Source organism: Plectropomus leopardus, chromosome 3 (genome assembly GCF_026936395.1).
Source record: "Plectropomus leopardus strain MGB_pleo_1.0 chromosome 3, ASM2693639v1, whole genome shotgun sequence".
In the NCBI taxonomy this organism is placed as follows: domain Eukaryota; kingdom Metazoa; phylum Chordata; class Actinopteri; order Perciformes; family Serranidae; genus Plectropomus; species Plectropomus leopardus.
In genome coordinates, this window is record NC_142178.1 from 21,832,041 (window position 1) to 21,853,894 (window position 21,854).

At 38.1% G+C, this 21,854-nt stretch overlaps 1 protein-coding gene across 1 annotated transcript; it reads right to left on the reverse strand.

Annotated features, from left to right (window-relative positions):
* Positions 1-986: 986 nt before the first annotated feature.
* On the reverse strand, positions 987-20,140 carry klhl2 (kelch-like family member 2). The gene is made up of 15 exons (XM_042485129.2): positions 19,670-20,140; positions 14,121-14,240; positions 13,906-14,012; positions 13,648-13,769; positions 11,380-11,542; positions 11,059-11,168; positions 9,748-9,864; positions 7,545-7,694; positions 7,322-7,439; positions 5,360-5,557; positions 5,105-5,206; positions 4,783-4,911; positions 4,027-4,167; positions 3,801-3,944; positions 987-2,498 (listed from the first exon to the last, which is right to left on the reverse strand). Exons 1-15 carry the CDS (start codon positions 19,735-19,737, stop codon positions 2,470-2,472), a joined length of 1,818 nt encoding a protein of 605 aa, XP_042341063.1. The 5' UTR covers positions 19,738-20,140; the 3' UTR covers positions 987-2,469.
* Positions 20,141-21,854: the final 1,714 nt, after the last annotated feature.

Sequence of the window (21,854 nt, forward strand, 5' to 3'; positions counted from 1 at the left end):
TGAGACTGAATGTTTCTACAGCAACGGCCAATCAGAGGCGAGCTCGACTTTCATAACCTCCGCAGTGTTGAACGGGCTGTATGATGAAGAGATGGGGTGGTCCCTGAGTCACACATGAGTTTTATTCACACTTTAATTTACTTTATTACAGTTTGTGACTCTAGAGTCAACACTAGAAATGTTCAAAGCCACTGAGACAAATAATCTGTGTTATAAAGTTCAAAAGTTATGACATTCAATTTTTAAAAAACAACAACAAACAAACAAACAGGATTTTACTGTAATTGATTGAGTTGGAGCTCATTTCTATTTTCAGATTCCTCTATGAAAATGTATGAGGAGTAGTTTAGGCTTTGGGACATACTGTTAGACAAAACAAAGCAATTTAACCCCTTGAAACCTGAAAAAAACGTGCTTGATTTCTTTCTAATAATTTCTAAGAAAATTTTCTGAATATAAGCACTACCCCCCCCCCCCCAAAAAAAAACAAAAAAAGTTTAAAAAAAATAAAATGAACTGGAAAAAAAAAATAGTTGTGTTTTTGGACATTTTTCCCTAGCTTTTTTTTTTAAAGATAGTGTTCAAAATCTACTAATATTGTAATCTGCTATGTAACTTTAGTATAAAGTATAGGCAAAGTAGCATACAATGTAAGTACTTAAAGTAAAGTACAAGTACGTCAATATTTGTTATAGGCGGCCAAAGTTCTTAATAATTATATGTCTAAATGCACAAAAAATTGCAAAAACCTTAAAGGTGAAGTGTGTGTGATTCCCCTTATCACTACACACTAGATCTTTAAGTGAAGAAAATCAATTTAAAAATGGCTGAAAAGATGAAGTTAGAAGAGCGTGAAATTGAACAGGCGATCAAATGACAGCAGGTTAGACTTGAACGCAAACTACTGCGAGTTACTCAGTCTACACGCTCCACCAGGTGAGCTATCTGCACTCTAACTGTATTAAGATTAAAATATGACACACAGCTTGTTCCATTTCAACGTTTTACTGATTTGGCAAAGTTTTAAAAACAGATTATGTCATTTCACAGCTTTAAATACAAGAAGCATATTTATTAATGATAATATAAAACAAGTAATGAAACATTTTCAAAGTCATTAGCCTACATGACATTCCTCAATACACTGACAAGAAAACAGCGATACCAGTTACTATAATAGCATTTTCTTTTTTTTTTTCCAATATGGGAGGCGAGGGAAGAGAAAGAGACTGAAGAAACGGAAACTCAAAGAGCAGGTTTGGTCACTTTCCAGAAAGAGAGAGAACAGATTAGTAAAATAGTAAAGAGAGACAGAAATGAAGAGACATATTAAAATTGGCACATTCATAGTACGTCAGGGTGTGCAGTAGTTTATAGGGTTGCTACACCAAAAGGAGGAGGAGGAGGAGGGTGCTGTTAAAGGGAAGGAGGTTTTAGGGACCATGCAGTGAGTTCAGCCTGTTGTTGTCATTAGTGGTTACAACCACAGCAAAGATGGCTGCCGGGTGACAGTAAAGCACTGATACATCCAACTGTTTTTCATCCCAAACAGCTTCTCCCTCCGTCTGTCACTGTTTTTGGCAACATGAATGACCCTTCTCCTTTGGAAGAAAAGTGTTCCACTGTTGTGTTTTTTTTATAGAAGAAATGTACATTTTCTCACGTCGCTGTTCTGAATTCATGCGGGCTAACGCAACCGACACATCGTCACCGATCTGTGAGTTCTCGAATGTATCCTGCCGAGTCCAGCTGCGCTCTGACCAGTAACAGTACTCGAGGCATAACAACGGGAAAGACGAGGGAGGGCGGGGCGTAATTTGACATTCAGGCACTCTTGAACAGCCACACTGCAACACTGTAAAAGGTCAGAGGTCAGACAGAGTGCGTTCATGCGGCGTCGGACCAGGCGTCACCACACAGATGCACACAAACACACATGCTCACATGTGCAAGCAGAGGAGCACCTTTAAATGCAAGCGCACGCGCGCACACACACACACACACACACTCACTCAGACACACACACGTTTCAGGATAAAAACGGAGGAGAACAAATGTTTCAGTCCTTTCCCACAGATGAGATCAGTGGTCTCGCTCAGAGCTGGTTCATGTTAACATTACTAATGTTAGAGTCACTCTGTAGTTATAGTAGCTTCATATCAGTAGCGTTTTCGATGACACTGCAGTGGTGCTTCAAACTGGTTTTGTCCAGTCGCTTGCGGCAGTCCTGCCAGAGGGGGATTAAAACACGATCCCCTCGTTTGTTACAGCTCCCCTTTTCAGGTAAGTGCAAAAAATCTTCATCGTCATCCCCAAAAACAACAACAATCTTGTCATTTTCTTCATCCTCGTCAGTGCCTGTGCTAATGCTGCCCAACATCGAAGCATTGGCATCGTAGACAGATCCAAGATCAGTATTCAGCAGGAGAATACGTTGTGCTCCGAATCAGTGGCAGGCGTCAAGAGCAGTCATAAGGGCTTGTCGATCACCGTCACACCTGTAGTTCAAAACAGCAACATGTTGGGATGACTAACATCACCACACTGATGTCATTTTCATGCGTCATGCATGTTGTAAATCCTTAAGATAAATGTAAAAATAATGGCGATAAATCAAAACAAAAAGGTTTATATGTCCACTATTGTTACTGTTGTTAGTACTATTAAAGTTAAGTGTATATGATTTACAGCTATCTATTGGTCAAAATTAAATTTAATGTTTTTAACTATGTTTCCTTTAGTTTATAATCACCTACAAAAAACAACAGTTTTTTTGTTACTCTAGATGGAGTTGTTTATATCTACATCTGGAGCAGGTCTCCTTCGCGGAGTCTGCCATGTTGTTCTACAGTAGCCCAGAAGGGACAAACCAAACACTGGCTCTAGATAGGGCCCTTTGTTTTTTTGTGTCAGGCACCATAGTCTTAATCATGCACTAAATCCACTAAATCCTACACAACTGAACTTTAAATGGAGGAATAGTTGTAATACTTGTATTAGAAATTTTTCCTTAATATATTACATTTTTGAAAACACATAAAAAGTGTAAGAGATATGTAGTAAAATAACTAAAGTAAAAAGCAGGAGTTAAAGTGACAAAAGTGTGGTACCAGTATATCTATGTATAATGACATATACAAAAACTTTTTTTTTTTTTGCTTTACAATTATGGATGTTAACAACAAAACTCAGTAAAATAATACACACTGTTATCACATGATTCTCTTAAAGGCAAATAAAAAAAGAATTGTGGTCCTTTAAAGAGGCACTTCAAAGTTGAACCTTTTTTCAAAACTTTCCTCTCACCACAGTTTGGGTAAAAAAAATTAAAGGGACAGTTCACCCTCAAATCACCCTCTTACCTGTAGTGCTTTTTAATAATCTGGATTGCTTTGGCTTGAGTTGCAGAGTGTTGGAGAAATCAGCTGTAGAAGTGTCTGTCTTGCTCGAAACACCAAAAAATATATTTGGGAAACTCAACCACAATGTCTCTTTCCAGAAATCATGACCTAGTATCTTAAGATAATCCACAGACCTTGTTGTTAGTACTTTCATGTAGGAACTACTTTCTGTCTAACAAACTAAACCCACCAATAGCATCACTGCACTAAAGGAAGTGTGCATCCACTGCTAGCCCACTTAGCATTACCCCGCGAGGTAACCACTAAGCACAAGCCTCTCCATAAATGGCACTAAAGGTAAGAGAAAAAATATATTTTAGATCTTGGGGTAAACTGACCCTTTAAGTTGAAACTGGCAAAGTTTTCAGCCTGTATGTTCACATGTGTTTGTCTACACACCTGCATAACTGCGTCCTGTGCTCATGCAGGTCGGCAGTAGCGTCCACTTGTCTGAGTTTGGATTGTAGAACTCCACAGAGGCCAAATTGCAGCTGCCGTCGTCTCCTCCCACCACATACAGTAAGTTATTTACAGCACATACACCTGGAAACACACACAATAAAGATTAATGGACGTCTCACATCTCACACCTGAGGACGTCTGGTGGACAGACTGTCTGCATTACCTGCGTTGCGTCGACACATGTTCATGTCAGCTACTTGTCGCCAGCTGTTAGAGGCCGGATCATAAACTTCACAACTCTTTCTCACCAACGGACCGTCATGACCCCCAACCGCATATAATAAACCTTTTAACACACCTACACCTGAGGAAGACATCGGACACAAGATCTGGTCACCACTTGTCTTTTTTTTTTTTTTTTTAAACAATATTTTATTACGTTTTTAGAACAGACAGAAAGTATGAGCAAATCATATATACCATATGGGATGAAATAATAATAATAATAATGAAGAAAACACAAAATACAAAAACCAACATGATATACATACACATTGCAATACTACATTGGACCTTACATGGATATTTCTTAAAGTGTCACCAGCTTAGATATTTTTATATTAGATAATATCAGAGAATACTCAGCCAAGGCAGAGAGAAAAAAGCCAGTCGATACCCAGGAGAAAGCATTCACAGAGGTACCACTTCTGTCTTATTACAAATTTCCCTAAAATAATTACGTCTTGTTGAGTTTTGTTATTTTTTTTTTTCTTTTTTAAAGATTTTTTTGGGCGGCCTTTTGCCTTTCATTGAAAGGACAGTTGTAGCGTAAAAGAGGTAGAGAAGGGGAGTGACATGCAGCAAAGGGCCGAGGTTGGAATCGAATCTGTCTTGTTGTTTCGATGTATAAATCTGTGAGAATGGTTTATTCGTCTGTTGAATTATATTTCTATGACCTGCACTCCTCACACAGACTGACCTGCTCCACTGCGTCTCGTTCCCATCTCTGCGATGTAGCTCCACGTGTTGCTCTTAGGGTTGTAAGCTTCTACTGTACTCAGACACTGTCTGGTCGCACCGTCATAACCTCCAACTGCATAAAGGATCCCTGAAAAACACACACAAAATATACATCCAATTAAAAAAAAAAAAAACAAAGAGCGAGGAACAATCATGGACAAAATAGAAGAATAAAAATAGAAACACATGAAAGTACCAATGGTAGCCATGCAGGAGATAAAAGTGAAAACGCTGAAAGGTTTTTATTCAGTTTTGACAATAATATGAGGAACAGTATTCACCATTGACAACACCCACTCCTACACTGCTTCTTCGGGTACTCATGGGTAACACGTGAAACCACTCATCTGTTTTGGCGTTGTACGCCTCGATTGTCGACAGACCTGCAAACACACAAAAACACCATGAACAATAGCATATCATATAAAATCCTGTTGTTACACAAATAAAAAAAACTGGAGGGATTCAGTGTCTTGAATTCTCTTCATCTCACTGATGATGCCAACGTGAACATTTTTTTTAAAGTCACACTGTACCTGTGCTGCCGTCAAAGCCCCCCACAGCGTACAGGAGTCCATTGAGCACAGCAGCCCCAAGCGTTGATCGGCGGTCTTGCATGCTGCTAACACTCGTCCAGCGGTCCATCATCGGGTCGTAACAGTCGACCGTCCGCACACGCAGAGAACCATTGAAACCGCCAACTGCATACACGCACCCACCAACGTACACCACACCTAAAAGGTAACAAAAAAGACAGAACTTTACTGATCCTGGAGAAAACATTGTGCAGCAGCTGTAGTACAAAGTAGGAGAGAGTTTCGTCATCAGTCACTGGACAATATTTTGCTTCCAATAGACAATCAGACAACCCGTTAAAAGGCTTGACTTTTAATTCTCATCAGCAAACTAGATATGTTATAAATCACAATTTATTGAGGTTACACAGATACAGTATATTACATATTAATCCTGTACACTAATAACACTGGTAATGTATCATGCAACCTGTCCAGTTTAACAGCAGCATTTATGATTGATTGGCTGCTTGAGTGCAAAGTCCAGGTGATGTTATTAACTTAATATTTACAAGTTGAATAGGATCACCTGCGTGCAACATTAGTTTGATTTTATTAGCAGCTCAAACGGGGATGTTTGCTGCCTATTGTTTTTGTTCCTCAGTAATCTTCTTTCTTTTAATTGTTTTTCTCCACTACAACTGATCGTGCAGCAAAAACAGAGCGACCAAAAGTCACAAAGATTGGCAGGTGGGTTGCAAATTCCATTTTTTTCACTTGTACAATCTCTTGTCCAGCACCTCGTGTTTATCATCTGGATGTGCGGGATTTTGAAAACTTTTCTGTTGGGTTACAATTCCACCCACTACTCAGGCATTTAAAATGACACGCATTGACCTCAAGGTGGCGCTGTAACAATTAAGTATATGTTTTTGCAATTATTTCAAAAATTTCTTTTGGCCTACAGCAAAATTCATTTTATTAGTTTAATCTCTCAATCAGGGCTATAAGCATTAACACAGTAAACGTGATGCGATTTAAGGTCCTTACATAACATTACATTATGCACATGACCTTTTTCTTTTTTCTTTTAAATCACATTAATTGCCAGCTGACATTTCTGCTTTTAAGAGGGTGTACTGGCTGAGTTTTAAAGCTAGAGTAATGATACTTGTATCATGTGAAAGTAAGACCTAAGGATAAGTAAGAAGACCTCAGGAATCCAGTGGTACAGGTCACTTAACTGTATTTTGTCTCTAGCCTGGAGGAGATGACTACTTTTTTGATGACCGCATGGATGCTAAATGATGTATTTGATACTCATTCTATGTGTTCCATGCTTATGTCTTATAACCATTCGAGGTTGTGATTTTTGGGAAAAACAAACTCAGCTTCAGGTGATCATCTGTCTCATCTCTGAATGAATAATGAAAAAACTGAGGCAGTCTCTTCTGGTATATATTTAGAAATGTCCTGATGCTGCTATCATATCTGATGAAGGTTTGCTAGACCGAAACATTGTTTTTTCCACCCAATAAATATGTCAGCAGCGAGCGGGACAGTGTGCAGGAGTTTCTCTCTTTGTTTATAGATCGCTCCCTCCTCTGAGGCACCTTTCACAAATTCAGGTGTGCAGAGATTCAAGGAACAGCTAACTTACTGAAAATAAATTTGCTGTTATGTTACATTTTGTTATACCCAGAAGATTACTGTATCTGGAAAAAAGTTTGCAGAATTCCATGACTTTTCAAGGTTTTCCATGAATGTGAGAACTTGAAGATTGCAATCTGCTTGCAGCCTGCACACCGCAGCTTGGGTGTATATTTAACCAAATATTTAAAGCTGAACTAATACAATATTACTTTGGTGATTTTGGGAGAAGGTGACTGTTTAGTCTGGTGTTCAGGTGCTTTGATGGAACCAAGTTCTTCCAGCCACTTAAGTGTGACACAGTTTATGTTGTTGTTACTGAGGGTTTCGAACCTGCTCTGCACCTCCTGGTCGGGAGCTCAGCCACCTGGTACCACCGCTGCTCCTCAAAGTCAAAACATTCAACACTGCGGATGGCCTTGGGAGCCTGACCTCCAACCACAACCATCACCTGCACAGAACAGAACCAGCAGAGTCATTAGGTGAAGAATTATACATCATTTATCGTGTTTTTTTTCTGTTGTTAATTAGGAGATGAGACACTATGTGTTAATACCTTAGGGCAGCAGGCTGGAGTCCTCATGCGTGTGCGTGCAGTTTTCATCAGAGCTCTCTGGTCGGCTGGCAGCAGGTGGTACTTCATGGCCTCAATCAGGTAGTCTTTACACGCACTGCTATTCTTAATCAGAGACTCCTCCTCCACCCGCTAAAACAACCACACAGTGAGAGAGAGAGGAGCCAATCAGCCGACTGGATTTACAGAGAGCTACAGTCTGTAGGGACACAGCAGCTGAGACACTGAGGGAACTAAAACTAAAGGAAAATCAAGTTTTATATAACATGTTTGTCTGACCTGAACGTTAATAACAAATACAAATAACAACAAAAACAACGACAATAATAATAATAATAATAATAATGATAATGATGATAAAAATGATAATAATAATAATAATACATTTTTTATTTTGGCAAAGTTTTGGAAGAAAAGACATTGTCTCATTATGAGACACTGGGCCCCTGGGTAAGACAGACAGACAGACAGTCTCTATACATCTTTAAGCGGTTTTTATGCCTCTTTGAGGTCATTTTGTGTCTTCTTTGGTTGTTGTGCGTCTCTTTACAGTTCCTTTGCTTCTCTTTGCTGTCATTTGAGTCTTTCCCTGGTTAGGACTTGTTATAATAATTGTGACATTTTGCTGATTAAGGCCACAAGGGCCCAATACATTGATGGCCCCTGGGCCTGCGCCTAGTAGGATCATTCAGTAATCCATCTATAAACAGCACAAAAAAATGAAGTGATCAAGGCAGCGGCAGTTACTTTCTGTGTTCTGCAAAGTAAAATAATATTTTTGTTATCCGAGTCTGGTGGCTTTGAAGAGAGCGATTTAACAGCGTCATTTCCTCGTTGAAGGGCTGTCTGACAGCAAAATATTCTTCGACTGTTATGGATTTTTTTAGGTGGCTAAAATACCTTTTGCTGCTGCCCACCTCCACAGCGGCACAGTGTTCAGCATCTGTGTCCTGCCTGCCTCTCCAAACTGGGGACATGCTGACCAACATAACTGATAAGTACCTGATACAACCCCACTTCAAAAAATTCTGTCTTTGTGTTATTTCAACCAAAGGTCAAGTTTTGAAGCCGGAAACAGGGTTACTGATTATCTGACAATTGGGTCTAATAGTGTACAAGTCAAAGAAACAATTAACCATGAACGTGTTTTCAGACCCACAACAGTTAATACAGTATGTTTGACAGATTCTTGATACTGCAGGAGACAGACACAAAGGAGCAAATCTGCTGTGCACATTTGACATAAATATTAACAAGGGTGTAAGCCTGCATATGGACAGTAGGAACATGTCCTTATCAATATTTTAGGAGCAAAATATTTGAGCAAACTTAATGGCATTATCCTCATTTTAATAGTTTTGTGCACAAAAACGGGAGAAATCGCATCTTGTATTAATTCAGTAAGTGGCAGCTTATTAATTTTTTTAATAAGGGATGATCCACTGTTATACGTGATCACAAGTGTTAGTTTCAGTTTTCCATCTCCAATGAAAAGCAGCACACAGTCGCTTAAACTTTGCTTCATCAAGAGAGAGTCCAACATGGGCTCTATGTCTGTCAGACGGACGGAGGGGGAAACTACCGAACCAGCACAGCAGTAAAGTAATGCACAGCAGACTACAGGGCAGGATGAGTTATTCGTCTTCAAACCTTATGACTTTATACTCGATTACTACTACGATTATGATAGTCATATGATATGAGAGAACAAACGACACACAGGAAAATGGAAAAGTAAATCTACATTTGTTGACTCAGCAGAGATAACATAAAATGGAAAAAAGCTGATCTCCAAGAGATTAAATATTTAAAGCAATACAGAGTATTCCAGAGCCTTATGGCATTATAAAATTAATGTAAATAATAATAATGATAATAATAATAATAATAACTTTTTTGCATAGCACCTTAGAGTTTACAAAGTGCCATGACAAATAATGCAAAGCAGAAGCGGGATACCCCAGAAGTAATATAACAACAGAAGCCAAACAGTTATGCCAAACTAAAGCCAGATAAAATGAAGGTCAAATTAAACAAGAGATAAGATGGAAGAACATGTTAGAAATAAAACGATAAAAAACGTACCAACAAAAGTAAATACAATATAAACAATAAAAGCCTTAACACAAAATAATAATTATTATTAATAATAATAATGAGAAAACACAGAGGCAGCAACTCATACCTGCACCAGGTATTCTCTGGAGAGAAGCGGCAGGCGAACATGTTCCATCAGGTGAGCCAAGTGCTCCTGACGGACGTCTTTATCGTGGTTGACCCAAGCGATCACCGCCTCAAACACCTACACAAGAGGGTACACAGAGACACTTTAACTAGACAAATTTTTTTTCATTGTATATGCTGCAGTTGGGGTCAATTTTGTTTTTGTTTTTATTTTGTAAATTTGATTTTTTTTTGGCATTTTTGCCTTTATTTGATAGGACAGAATGATAGCGTGAAAGGGGGAGAGAGGGAGGACTACATGCAGCAAAGGGCCGAGAGGTGGACTCGAACTCGCGGCTGCTGCAGCAAACACAACATTGCTTTTTATTGCTTTGCTGATGATGTCCAGATCTCTTTACCATTGCAAACAGTCAGCAAGGATTCTGTACAGTCTTTGCTGAACTTTTAATATGATGTGAAGACTTGGATGAATTGAAACTTTCTTAATTTGAATGAAAACAGGGCAGAGATTGCCATGTTTGAAGGACACAGAGTTCCTACAGCTTAAGATGACTTGGATTTATAACTTTTTAAGACTTTTTATTGCCACTCAAAGTAACATTTAAGAAAATGGGATCATGTAACTCCACTATTGGCCTCCCTCCACTGGCTTCTAGTCCATTTTAAGATTGATTTAGGATTTTATTGCTGTTTTTCAGGTTTTAAATGGTCTGGTGCCTGAAAATATTGATTTTTAAATGTTAACTAAAAAGCTTTTTAACTAAATCTTTTTAGTCTGGCTTTTATGTAGTGTCTTACTATCAAAATTTGATGGTTCTTACTTATTCTATTTTTTTAAGATCCATTTTTGCTTCTTTCATATGTTGTTCTTGTTTTTTTTCTTCAATCATACTGTAAAGCACTTTGAATGGCATTCGATTTGTTTGGAAGGTGCTATATAAATAAAATTTGATTGACTGATTGATTGATTATCCAGAGGAATTACTGATCAGATGTTACAAACTAAAAATGTAGAATTTTTTAAGTCACTACTGAGGATCCACCATCATACGACTGATGACAGTTTAAATTGATTAAGTCTTTAGTTGCGCCTTATTCTTTGCTGTGCTGCAATTTGCTCTTTTATGTTTATTCTCTGTTACTATTGTTGTTTGCCTCTGTATTTATCTGTTTTGTATTTAAGCACTTTGGTCAACTGTGGTTGTTTTAAATGTGCTCTACAAATAAAGTTTGACTTGACTTTATGCATATCGATCATTCGTTCGTGCTTCACTGCCTGTGTGTATCGAGCAGAGTGAGTGTGTGTGTGCACCTTCTCCTCTGTGGGGATGGTGAGCTTGTCACTGGCGATCAGGCTGGACACTTGCTCCATGCCCAAATTGAGGAACTCTTCACTCCCGACCACCTCCGTAAAATGTTGCTCTGTCGGCAAAAACATCAGACCAAAAAAAGCACCCTGTGACGACAGATGAACAATGCTTTTTTTCCCCCTTTTTGTCATTAATTAAACCTGTTCTCATTCTGTCTCATCCTCTGCCCCGCATCCTTCAGGACACACACAAACCCATTTCAGTAGAGCAAAAAGAGCTGTTCACACACACAAACACAAAAACAGAGATGTGCACACACAAACCTGCGTAGCTGTTGGCCTGTGTGAGGAGCTGAGAGCAGGCGTGCAGGTCAGCGAAGGCTCGTATTCCCAGACAGTTGGACGGATGAAGCTGAGAGCTCAGGAACTCACAACAAGCCTTTTTCACCTCATTCAGCTGGAGCAGGCCGGCAGCGGGCAGCAACGCCTGTCAAACACACACACACACACACACACACACACACACACACACACACACACAGAATATCATACATAAAGTGGTCGTTTTGCTGCTATACAATGCAGATGATGACAGGTTCAGCCACCCAAAATAAACTGCTTGTCAGCTGAGTGACAAACTAAACTTCTCCACTGAAGATTTCTCTGCTAAAACAAATATGTGAGAACTCAGAAATTCCTTTTAGTTTAGCATTAATCCTCAACACTTTAGAAACAGAGTGGATTTCCCTGTAGGCGAGGCAGGAGTTTAAAAATTAGCTTAAAGGAACTTAACACATGACCAAGTGAAACAAATGGACACTTGTAATCTGCAGTGTTTATTTGTAGTGATCTGATTATTCCATAATCTCAGCAGCAATCTGATGTCAGCAGCATCAATGTGATCAGGAATACACAGCCATATTTTACGGTTATCCTAGTTAATTATAACACTAAAAAAACATAAATTTCTTGACCATGACAGTTTTTTTTTGGTTTTTTTTTCACATTAGAAAGTAACATACCACCTCCTCCTTGGGGATACTCATCGGTTGTGGTAAACAAATTAAATCATGGGTCTAATTCTCTAAATCTATTCTTGGGAGTCTATTATCACATGTTTGGTTAACCAGTTGTGCATGAATTGATTTTCTGTCAAATCTGTGCAAAATGTGACTTAGTGACCACAACTCATGTTGGTGTTGTCTGTCTTATTGTCTCTTGGTGATTAATGTCTTTCGTTATTTTTTAAATTCAATTTTTGTTGTTTATTTTATGTTATTTTTCTGTCTTTTTGCAAACAGGAGTATGGTTAATAACCAAACTGTGTTTTGAAAACAAAAAAAATAAATGATTACAATGCCACTCCAAAGATAAAAACTTGTCACGCTGTTTCTTGCGGAATTAATTTTTGTTGCCCGACGACGCGACAGAAAAGATCTCATGTCATGATATGTATATATTCTGGATTTGAACCTTATTGTTATTGTTATCTTAGTCTTTTATATTTGCACTCTTCCCACTTTGTGCTGCAACTTCTGCATTAATATCATTAATGGGAGGGAATATCTGTTCGCACAGGTTGTTTGGGATGGGCATAGAGGAAGTAGGGATCATTCTGAAAGTGCAGACCGATGCATTTAATTATCAGTTTTGGGGGCAAAAGGCAGGTGAATTTGATAAGGCTCGGAAAAGCAATAACTTCTTTGGTTGGATGTTTCTGTTTGTAATTGTAGTTTTCTGCAAACCACAAAAACATTACTTTTGCACATTTCATATGTAACGTGTCAGTGTTTCTAAAATGATGTAATAAATCAGCTGATTTTGCACACCACTGTGGACCACTGTTCAAGACAAACAAACTACGAAACCGGCTGTGATTTAGCGAGTCTTTGCTATTTTTTCGGTGACGTTTTAGCAAGTCTTTGGCATGAAATGAGGTTGTTTTCGCAGAGACAGCATTGTGCCCCCAAACCTGATATTTTAAGCTAAAACATGATCATTTCCTGACCATACCCAAGAAATTTGGTTTATTTTGGCTTTTTGCCTTTATTTGATAGGGCAGCATAAGCGTGAAAGGTAAAAGAGAGGGGATAAACATGCAGCAAAGGGCCGCAGGTTGGATCAAACCCACGGCCGCTGCAGCAAGGACATTGGCTTGCAAAAACATACAATGCAAACTTTTTTTTTTCCAAAGACTTCAATGAGCTGCTGGAAATTTTTCCTACTGGCCAGATCCATCTCAACTGGGGTTTTAGGGTGATCAGAATAATGCTATGCAGATTCATATGTTGTTCAGTTTTATCCCTTCACCTCAATTTAATGTTATGTGATTTGTGCGTGCGCATGTAAATAGCCACTGATATTAAATAGTATTTATGCAACCAGATTAAAACCAGCAAAACCAACTAACTGACCAACAAATACTGCCATACAATAACTGTTTAATTTGGAACAGAAAATATTAAAAAATAAAACAGAACTGGCTTTGTTTCTATTGACTAAGGTAAATGTGGCAGTGTAGGTGGATGCACAGGATGTACAGTAGGTGTTGGGATAATGCGTTTATGAGAGTATAAATGTGTGTGTGTTTACCTGCACGTTATCCTCTGTGACCTGTATCTCTGCTGTATATATGTAGTCGACCAGCAGGCCCAGAGTCCAACCGTCCATCTCCTTTATCCTCACTCGTTTCGCCCGGCTCTCTGCCATCTCACCTGTTGGTACACACAGTGTTGAACACACATTACCATAAGCCTACATAACTTTAAAAAAAAAAAAAACAACCAAAAAATAAAAAAAACCTGAAACACAGAATGAATGACAGCAGCATGAATGGAAGCGTGTGCTCACCTGTGAACATAGCGTGGAAGTACGGGCTCCCAGCTGCCAGGACGACCCTGTGAGCAGCGATCTCTACATCCTCCGCCACTATGGTCACATCACACAGCAAGCTCTGACTGTGTGGGCGTGTAAGAGATTGAGAGGCGAGAGGTTGCAGTTATAAAGTTTACATGCTGTTAGCTAGAGGAGAACAATGAAGTGATAAGAGAGACAGCGTATATCACCTGCGCAGCTCGTTCATGACTTTGAACGCCTTCCTCATGTGCCGAGGGTTCAGAGTGACAGGACCTTGCCTCTCGACGCCATCTTCTTTGTCCAGAGCGTGTGGACAAAGTCTGGTGCATCTGAGAGGGACAGAAAAGACACACAACACACTGCTACAGAGGGCCAATACCAAACCGATGATTTCTGTTACACACAGGAGGTCAGCAGTTTGTGATAATAGACAACAAGGTCACCTGATGTACATGTAGCTGTTATTTTCTGTAACAGGACATCTATGAGTACATTATTTTTCATTTATGATGGCCAATTAAAATAAGCAAAATGCTCAAATTGTCATCTGTCTCTAAAGCTTGTTTTATAAGGTTAAATTTGCACATGTGGTCTGTTGCTGTTGGTGCTATCAGATTAATTATGTTTATTAACATTGTGCATTTATTTTGAAGGGATGCATCACCCAAATATCTAGCCATGCAGATAGTTTTGGGTTTATTTGTCCGAGTTTTAAGATTAGGTTTTGACGTCCACTGTGTTGCTATACAGAAGAGGTGAACAGATTTTTTTTTGTAGTGCTTACGGCATCACAACAACAAGAGGTGTTTAGTCCAATTTATTTGAGATGGCTGTTTGTTTTAGCCTCCACTTGTTCGACCTGACAGAACTTTTTGGGAACTCTTGAATGTATGGCCGTATCAACCGATATTGGTTTTTCAGGGCTGATACCGAGTATTAGTAATTAATAAAAACACATCCAATATTTGGAACCAATATGCATTTACAGTAAGAATGAAAACCTTTCTGTCAATGTTTAGAATTTTGAAAATAAACACAAAACTCTGTTTAAATGCCTTTAGCAAATGTTTAATCAAAACTGAAACTGAAACATCATATGCAACAAGTTCCTAGCAACTTTTTTTTTACAAGTCAAGTAGAAATTTAAATAAAAACTGAATAAATAAAAATATCTCCCTGAGTTAAATTATTTATTTTAACGACGATCATTAAGATAAAATGCCAGCACAGATAAACAGCAAAATCCCAAAAATCTACCCCAATAATCAGCCAGGCCGCTAATGTGTCGACCCCTTGTATACATTAGAAAGTTTTCCTATAGAGAGCATTTGATCTTTATTAAGATCGTTTCATTAATTGCAGTATTACAGTTCTCCCCTTTATCTTTATTTTGGGTATGAAACCTTTTCCAAACCCAAGGCCACCTGCAGACACTTCAGCAAAATGACTCATTCATCTGTTCTATAAAAGAGCACCAGAAATTTCCTGGAAGTGCAGAAAACCAGACTTTACTGCGCATGTGTTGTACCCCAAACAAATGACATGATATGACCAAGCCTTTATTCAATTAAAAGCCTTACGGAAGACCTGGAAACCCTGTCGCTAAAACGGAGCATCTCAGACAGAGGGTGAATATGGGCGTTTCCAGCACAGAAGGTATGAGGATTTTTTTTTTTTTTTAGCAATTAAGCATGTAAAAACATTCTATTAGAAACCCCAAATACTAAGTAATAAAGTATAAACCTGAAATGAGCCTCATAGGTCCCCTTTTAGAAAAAGAAACACGAGTTTGACGTGGATATAATTGATTAGTATGTGACAAAAGCTGCTCTGGCATGAAACCTTTTATGAATCAGCAGCACTGTAGCACAAGAGTGCAACTGTGATTTAGTTAATTCAGAATTAAAGAATAAATTCATCTCTTTCCTGTTTGCCTCTAGAAGTTTCGAGCCATTTGGCCCCGGCTTTTGTTTTATGAGGTTCTGAAATTTTGTTTTGCTTCAAAGATGAATACTTTCTGCAACAGACAGTTGACTCATGAAAGCTGTGGACAGCGTGCTGTTTGGATGCTGCAGAGTAGTTGAGCAACTGGTTGAGGAGAAAGATGTTGCTGTAGTATGTTTTAAATGTCTTTTTAACCCTGTGAGCACCACAAGTGATATTTCATTCACCTCCATCGCATTGAGGAGAGTAATATTAAAAATCATCACTCAGTGTAACACTAAAATTCAACAGCACCACAAACTATATCCTCCAAATTACAAAAAGGTTCAATCAACACCTCTCAGTACCAGTTTCAACTAAAACTGAACATTATTATTATTACAGCTGCAATAAACTGCAATAATTTAATACTTCTACATCTACAATAAAATTCCATAATTTATTCATTATACTTCAAATGTGAAATAGGGTTTTTAAGGTGCAATAATTCTTTGTATCACTGCCTTAACTGCAATATCTGGTGCAAAATTACAACTACAGCAATCCTGTGTGCAATTATTCAAATGTGCAATGTATTCTTCCAACTCTTGGATGTAGGCTGTATTTAACATGTGACGCATATTGTATATATTGTAAATATTGTATATATTCTTATAGTATTGTTACTTATGTGCATTTCTGTTGTACAGTGTAGCATTGCACACATTTATATTTTAATATTTAGAACTTACAAACCAGTTTTATACACTGTATTGTAGCATAAGGCACAATTTTAAATGTTACATGCTTTTTATATTTTACACACTTTACAGACTTAGCACATTATCCATATTGTAATTTAAATATTCACAATTTAAATATTCACATTATCTGATGAAGTGGCCAATGACTCTATTTTAGCACATCAAACTACAAATACTCAAACATCATTGACTAATTCAGTAGTACCCAATGGAAAAAGTACTCAGATCAAGTACTAATACATAAATGTAAAAACACTCGATCTCAAGAAAAAGGCTTTAAAGGCTTTCATGATAAACCTGAGGAGTCGTAAGATAATGAAATGATCTGTATACAACATTTAGTGTATTAATACAGCATCAAACAAATATTTGCTGTGTAAAGATATTGTGGCGCAATGAGCAGAGAATGAGGTCATGCTCCCTTTGTGTGTTGCAATCTTCTGCTTCTCTGTTCCCATAGATGTATAATGATAACTACATATCTGACTGATCCGAAGGAATTTCTCGCCTAGTGCATACACCAAAAACTTTCTAGCTTCCAGGTTTACTTCTGCTGTATGTGGCCTGCTGGATATGTGCAGTTGTGCTTTTTCCTGCTGGTTCCAGACTTTATATCATGATGATGTCACAAATCTTTAATTCGCTTTTCTTGGCCCAAAGAAAGTTTTACAAATATAACACCAACAGGGCTAAAAAAAAATCTGAATAGAAAGGTTCATAATTGACCTTGTTTGCAGTTTGAAGTGTGCTGTCAACAGTCTCTTGCTTTTTGGGTAGCAGGGTTGTTTTGTTTTTTTTTTTTGCTTAAATAGCACCAGTATACACAAAAAAAACTTGGACGCAAGACTGAGAAGCGTTCCTAGGGACCTGGTCTGGTTGTGCGTGCGTGTTAGTGCATGTGAGTCCCCATGTGGCCAACTAATCACTGCTGCTCTGAACTGTGTTCCCAAACCATGGTGACAGAGTGTTGTTGTTACAAAAGCTTGACAGCAACCATCTGGTTACCCCTCACGTTAACGTCATTATGCTGCGTTCCATTCAAAGTCAGAAGTCGACATATTCTGACCTCCTACTAGAAAATGTGCAATGGAGCGCCACTCAAAGTCAGAGTTCCTACATGTGAACTCGAGGCAAATCCATGTACTCCGACTTCAGCAGTCTGACGTCACACAGCGATGGCAGCATCCATCGAGGCCGCCGAGGCACATGGGCTGCACATTAAGAAATCAAATAAAAGGCAACGTATAGCATATTTGCACGTATTTAATTAAAATTATACATTTACTATCATATAGTAAAACCTGTTCTGCATGAACATTGTTGTCAAAATATTACTATTTTGTATTATAATAGTAATATTTATTTATAATATTAGTATTAAATATTAATATATTACAATCAATATAAGGAGCGGCCCCACTGACAGTGCATTTGTCCATGGACTAGCCCCACAAACACCAGTTGATCACTGTCATGTATTTTCTTTAAGTTTGGTGTTGTGCACCACCACAACAGGGAAATTCTGACCTCCGACTCTGAATGGCACGCAGCATTGTTGCCGTTGTAAGCAGTGTTAAGACTACTTTTTCAGCCTTTTTTTTGAAAGGAAAAGCTACAGCGTGAAAGGAGGAGAGAAAGTGAATGACATGAGCAAAGGGCCATAGGCTGGAATTGAACCTGCAGCCACTGTGGCAATCTTTGTACATGGGACACCTGCTTTACCAGGTGGGCCACAGGGCGTCCCAGCCATTGTTAGCACTGTTAGCTGCTACCTGCCAGCTCAGCCACCTCCATGTTGAGAGCCGAGTGGAGACAATACCGGCTCAGACTCTGACTCATAGATATGCTCTGAATGTCGCACACTGCTTTTCTAATTAAAGAGGACGTAAAAACAAAATTACACAAATTTACTCAGTTTTTTTGTTTTCTTCCTAATCTTAGCAACATTTTGTGAATGATTTTGATAGATTACCGTTCACCAGCAGGAAGATTGGCTGCTATTGATGATATTTTTTATAAGGGTTTTGGCTGTAAAATCTGAATCTAAAACTAATAACTATAACTGTCGTAAAAATAGGCCTAGTGGAGTGAAAAGTAGGGGTTGACAGATTATCGGCCTGACCAATTTTTTGGTGCCGGTATTTGGCATTTTGTTGATTATCTGTATCAGCGTTTTATTTTAATGATAAACAATGAAAGTACAAAGTACAAAGAAAGTGTCATGATGACAAGAACTTTTACTTTGTAAAACCCAAGAGAGTTATTTTCATTTATTCATCTTTAATTTAAATGATTTTATAAAATAAAGTTGCTAGGAACTTGCTGTTTATGATGTTGAACATTTCAGTTTTGATTAAACATATGCTAAAGGCATTTAAACAAAGTTTTGTGTTGGAGTTTGTTATATTCCAAATTCTGCATATTGACAGAAAGGTTTTCATTTTTATTGTAAATGCAAATCTGTAACCCAAATATCTGTTATTGGTGTCATTAACTACTAATAATTGGTGTCAAATAGGCTTAGTGAAATACAAAGTACAATAATTGCTGCTTAAATGTGATGGAGTAGAAATACAAAACACCAAAATATCTAAAATACTCAAGTAATGTGCTTTAAAATTGAATTGTAATTCGCTACTTTCCACACACTAATGGCCTTTCATTTTCATGACAAAACATCCAACACTTTTACATATAATCATGCTGCTCATGGCAAAAAAAAATCACGTGGCACTTGTTTTCTGTCACAAACACACCCACACACACATGGCTACACAGCAGCTAACACACATCCCCTGTGACATAAACACAAACACACACCTCCCATCAGATCATGACATTATAACACAATCACAGATGATCCTCCAGCTGCTGCAGCGGGCAGGCTCGGGATCAGTCCCCGGGTCTCAGTGACCGGTCCCCCCGGTCAGTGAGCAGCCACACCGGCTGGCTGCTGTCTCTGTCAATGCGGTACCATCAGTCAAGCAGCCACAGGGAAACGTCAACACACACTAACACACACACACACACACTAACACAAACACACACACACTAATTTTCTGTGCACTTACAGCGGATGACTGTCCATGATTCCGGTGTTTTTCAGAGGCTGAAAACTTGGCCCAGCGGCATGCACCATTCCATATCCACAATGTCGTCTTTAAAGGGTCTAAATCCAGGCGGAGACCAGCTGTCCACAGGCGGCGAGACGGGCTGACGGCAGCCCCATTAAATCAGCCTGTTTCACATAAAAACACAGCCCGACTGCGGTGACACTCACTGACAAACACGTTGCGTTCAGCCCGGCTGTTGTCTCCTGCGGACTGCCTCTTCTGTCGGCACCCAAAAAAAACACAACACGCAGGAAAAGAGCCGAGCAGCGGCGTCAAACGGGGTTTATTGTTGTTTTATTTTTCCTCTCTTCCCTCCTGGGTGTATATGGGTGCGAGAGGCGGACGGACAAGGCTACCTGTTATTTTCCAATCGCTGATTAAAACGCACAAACAAGGACATGTCTGCAAAGACGGTCCTCTGAGCAGCCAAGGCGTCCCGCAAGAAAGCACTGTCTCCCTCTAGCTGTGGAAGACTGAGCGTAATTCACACTCGCGGTGAATAAACAAAGGACACAAATCTTGACAACTAATTCAAAATTAGGTCTTTGTAAGTCATATTTTCTGTTATTTTTTTGACTTAACATAGATACAGTGTTAAAGCAGCAAATTTGCAAAAACAAAAGGTAAGTACAAAAATAGGCAACAAAACAGGTAATCCCCTATAAGTAATATATTTTATTGTTATTATTCGATTTTTTAATGCATTTAACTTCGAGAATACAAACTTTTGGTCATTTGTACATTTTTATCAGTTTTGTATTACTGCTTAGTCTTGAAATTCTGATAAATTATTTAATAGTTAAGTTATCATAAGGAATTTACCTCCATAAGCAGGGGTAAATAAACGTTTAAATAAAGAAAAGTCACAAATCTTGACAACTAAATCAGAATGAGGTCTTTGTAAGTCATATTTATCATAATTTTGACTTAACCTAGATACAGTATTAAAGCAGTCAGTTTACATAAACACAAAACAAATATTTTAATATTTTTGGTTTTTTGTTGTTTACAAACAAAAACAAAAATATTAAAAACAATCAATAACAGAAGAAGAAAAATATATTATTTTTATTCTCATCATTGTTGTTGTCGTGATTCTTATCCATTTTAATCCATTCTGCTTTATAAATCCAAACTTTTGGTTACTTGCACTTTTTTATCAGTTTCGTACTTCTACTCAATCTTGAAATTTAGATCAATTATTTAATCTTTTTTTTTTCTAAATTTTTATGTTTTTTTGAATGATTTTAGTTGTTTAATAGGGGAGGTATCTTCATATGCAATTTTTGGCATCTAACTTCTCCCTGCACAATGTTTAAACTTTGTGATTTCCTTCTTCTGTCTTCTTTTCTGTACATATTTATTTTCAAATAAAACCAACCAAACCAAACTAAACTTATTATTATTATCATTATTATTATTATTATTATTATTATTATTATTATTATCATTATCATTATCATTATTATTATTATTATGTTATGTATAAAGATACCCTTTAATATTGCATTATAATTATTAACAGATTTATACATCAGCATACTTTAATTAAAACTTAAATTACCAAACAATAATTTGGCACAGACCCTCTGTTTAAGAACTGGAACTACAGGATGCACAACAAAGATTAACACAACAAACATGATGTCACTCAGAAAATGTATAAAAAGAAGAAGCATATATCTGCAGTTTGGCAAATGCAATAATAAAGACATGGTTTCCATGTTTACTCATGTCAAGACCACAGACCCTTGTTCAGCAGAAAGCTTTGTCCCTGAAGTCCATCTGTGAGGGTTTGTGTCTGGCTGTACTGTCAGTGGACAGGCGACGGCTGTGAAGCTGCGGAGAACAAGTCTGTTACGGTGTGAAGACACTGAATGCATTAGAGACTACAGGCTGTCATGAGGCTCAGTCATGGCTTATCTCAAGTCTTTTCTCTGTCATGATTTCATACACCAGAGTAATGTTAAAGCTGTCAACAGGTTATGAGTTTCTTACATAATCAGACGACTCCACTTAAAGATTTAACACGAATACATGGTTATTTTAAAGTAGTATTATAGTTAAAGCAATTTTGGAAGTGATGCTTTTCCAGCCACTCACTCCCATATGGGACAAGGTTAGGTGATTAACTCTTTGAAAC

Excerpts from the sequence above, each read along its gene's own strand:
- klhl2 (XM_042485129.2), bottom strand. The coding sequence starts at position 19,737 with ATGGTGCATGCCGCTGGGCCAAGTTTTCAGCCTCTGAAAAACACCGGA. Across the intron at positions 7,440-7,544 it reads CTCCAGCCTGCTGCCCTAAG|GTGATGGTTGTGGTTGGAGG; the intron begins GTATTAACACAT and ends TGTTCTGTGCAG. Across the intron at positions 5,207-5,359 it reads GGGCTTTGACGGCAGCACAG|GTCTGTCGACAATCGAGGCG; the intron begins GTACAGTGTGAC and ends GTGTGTTTGCAG.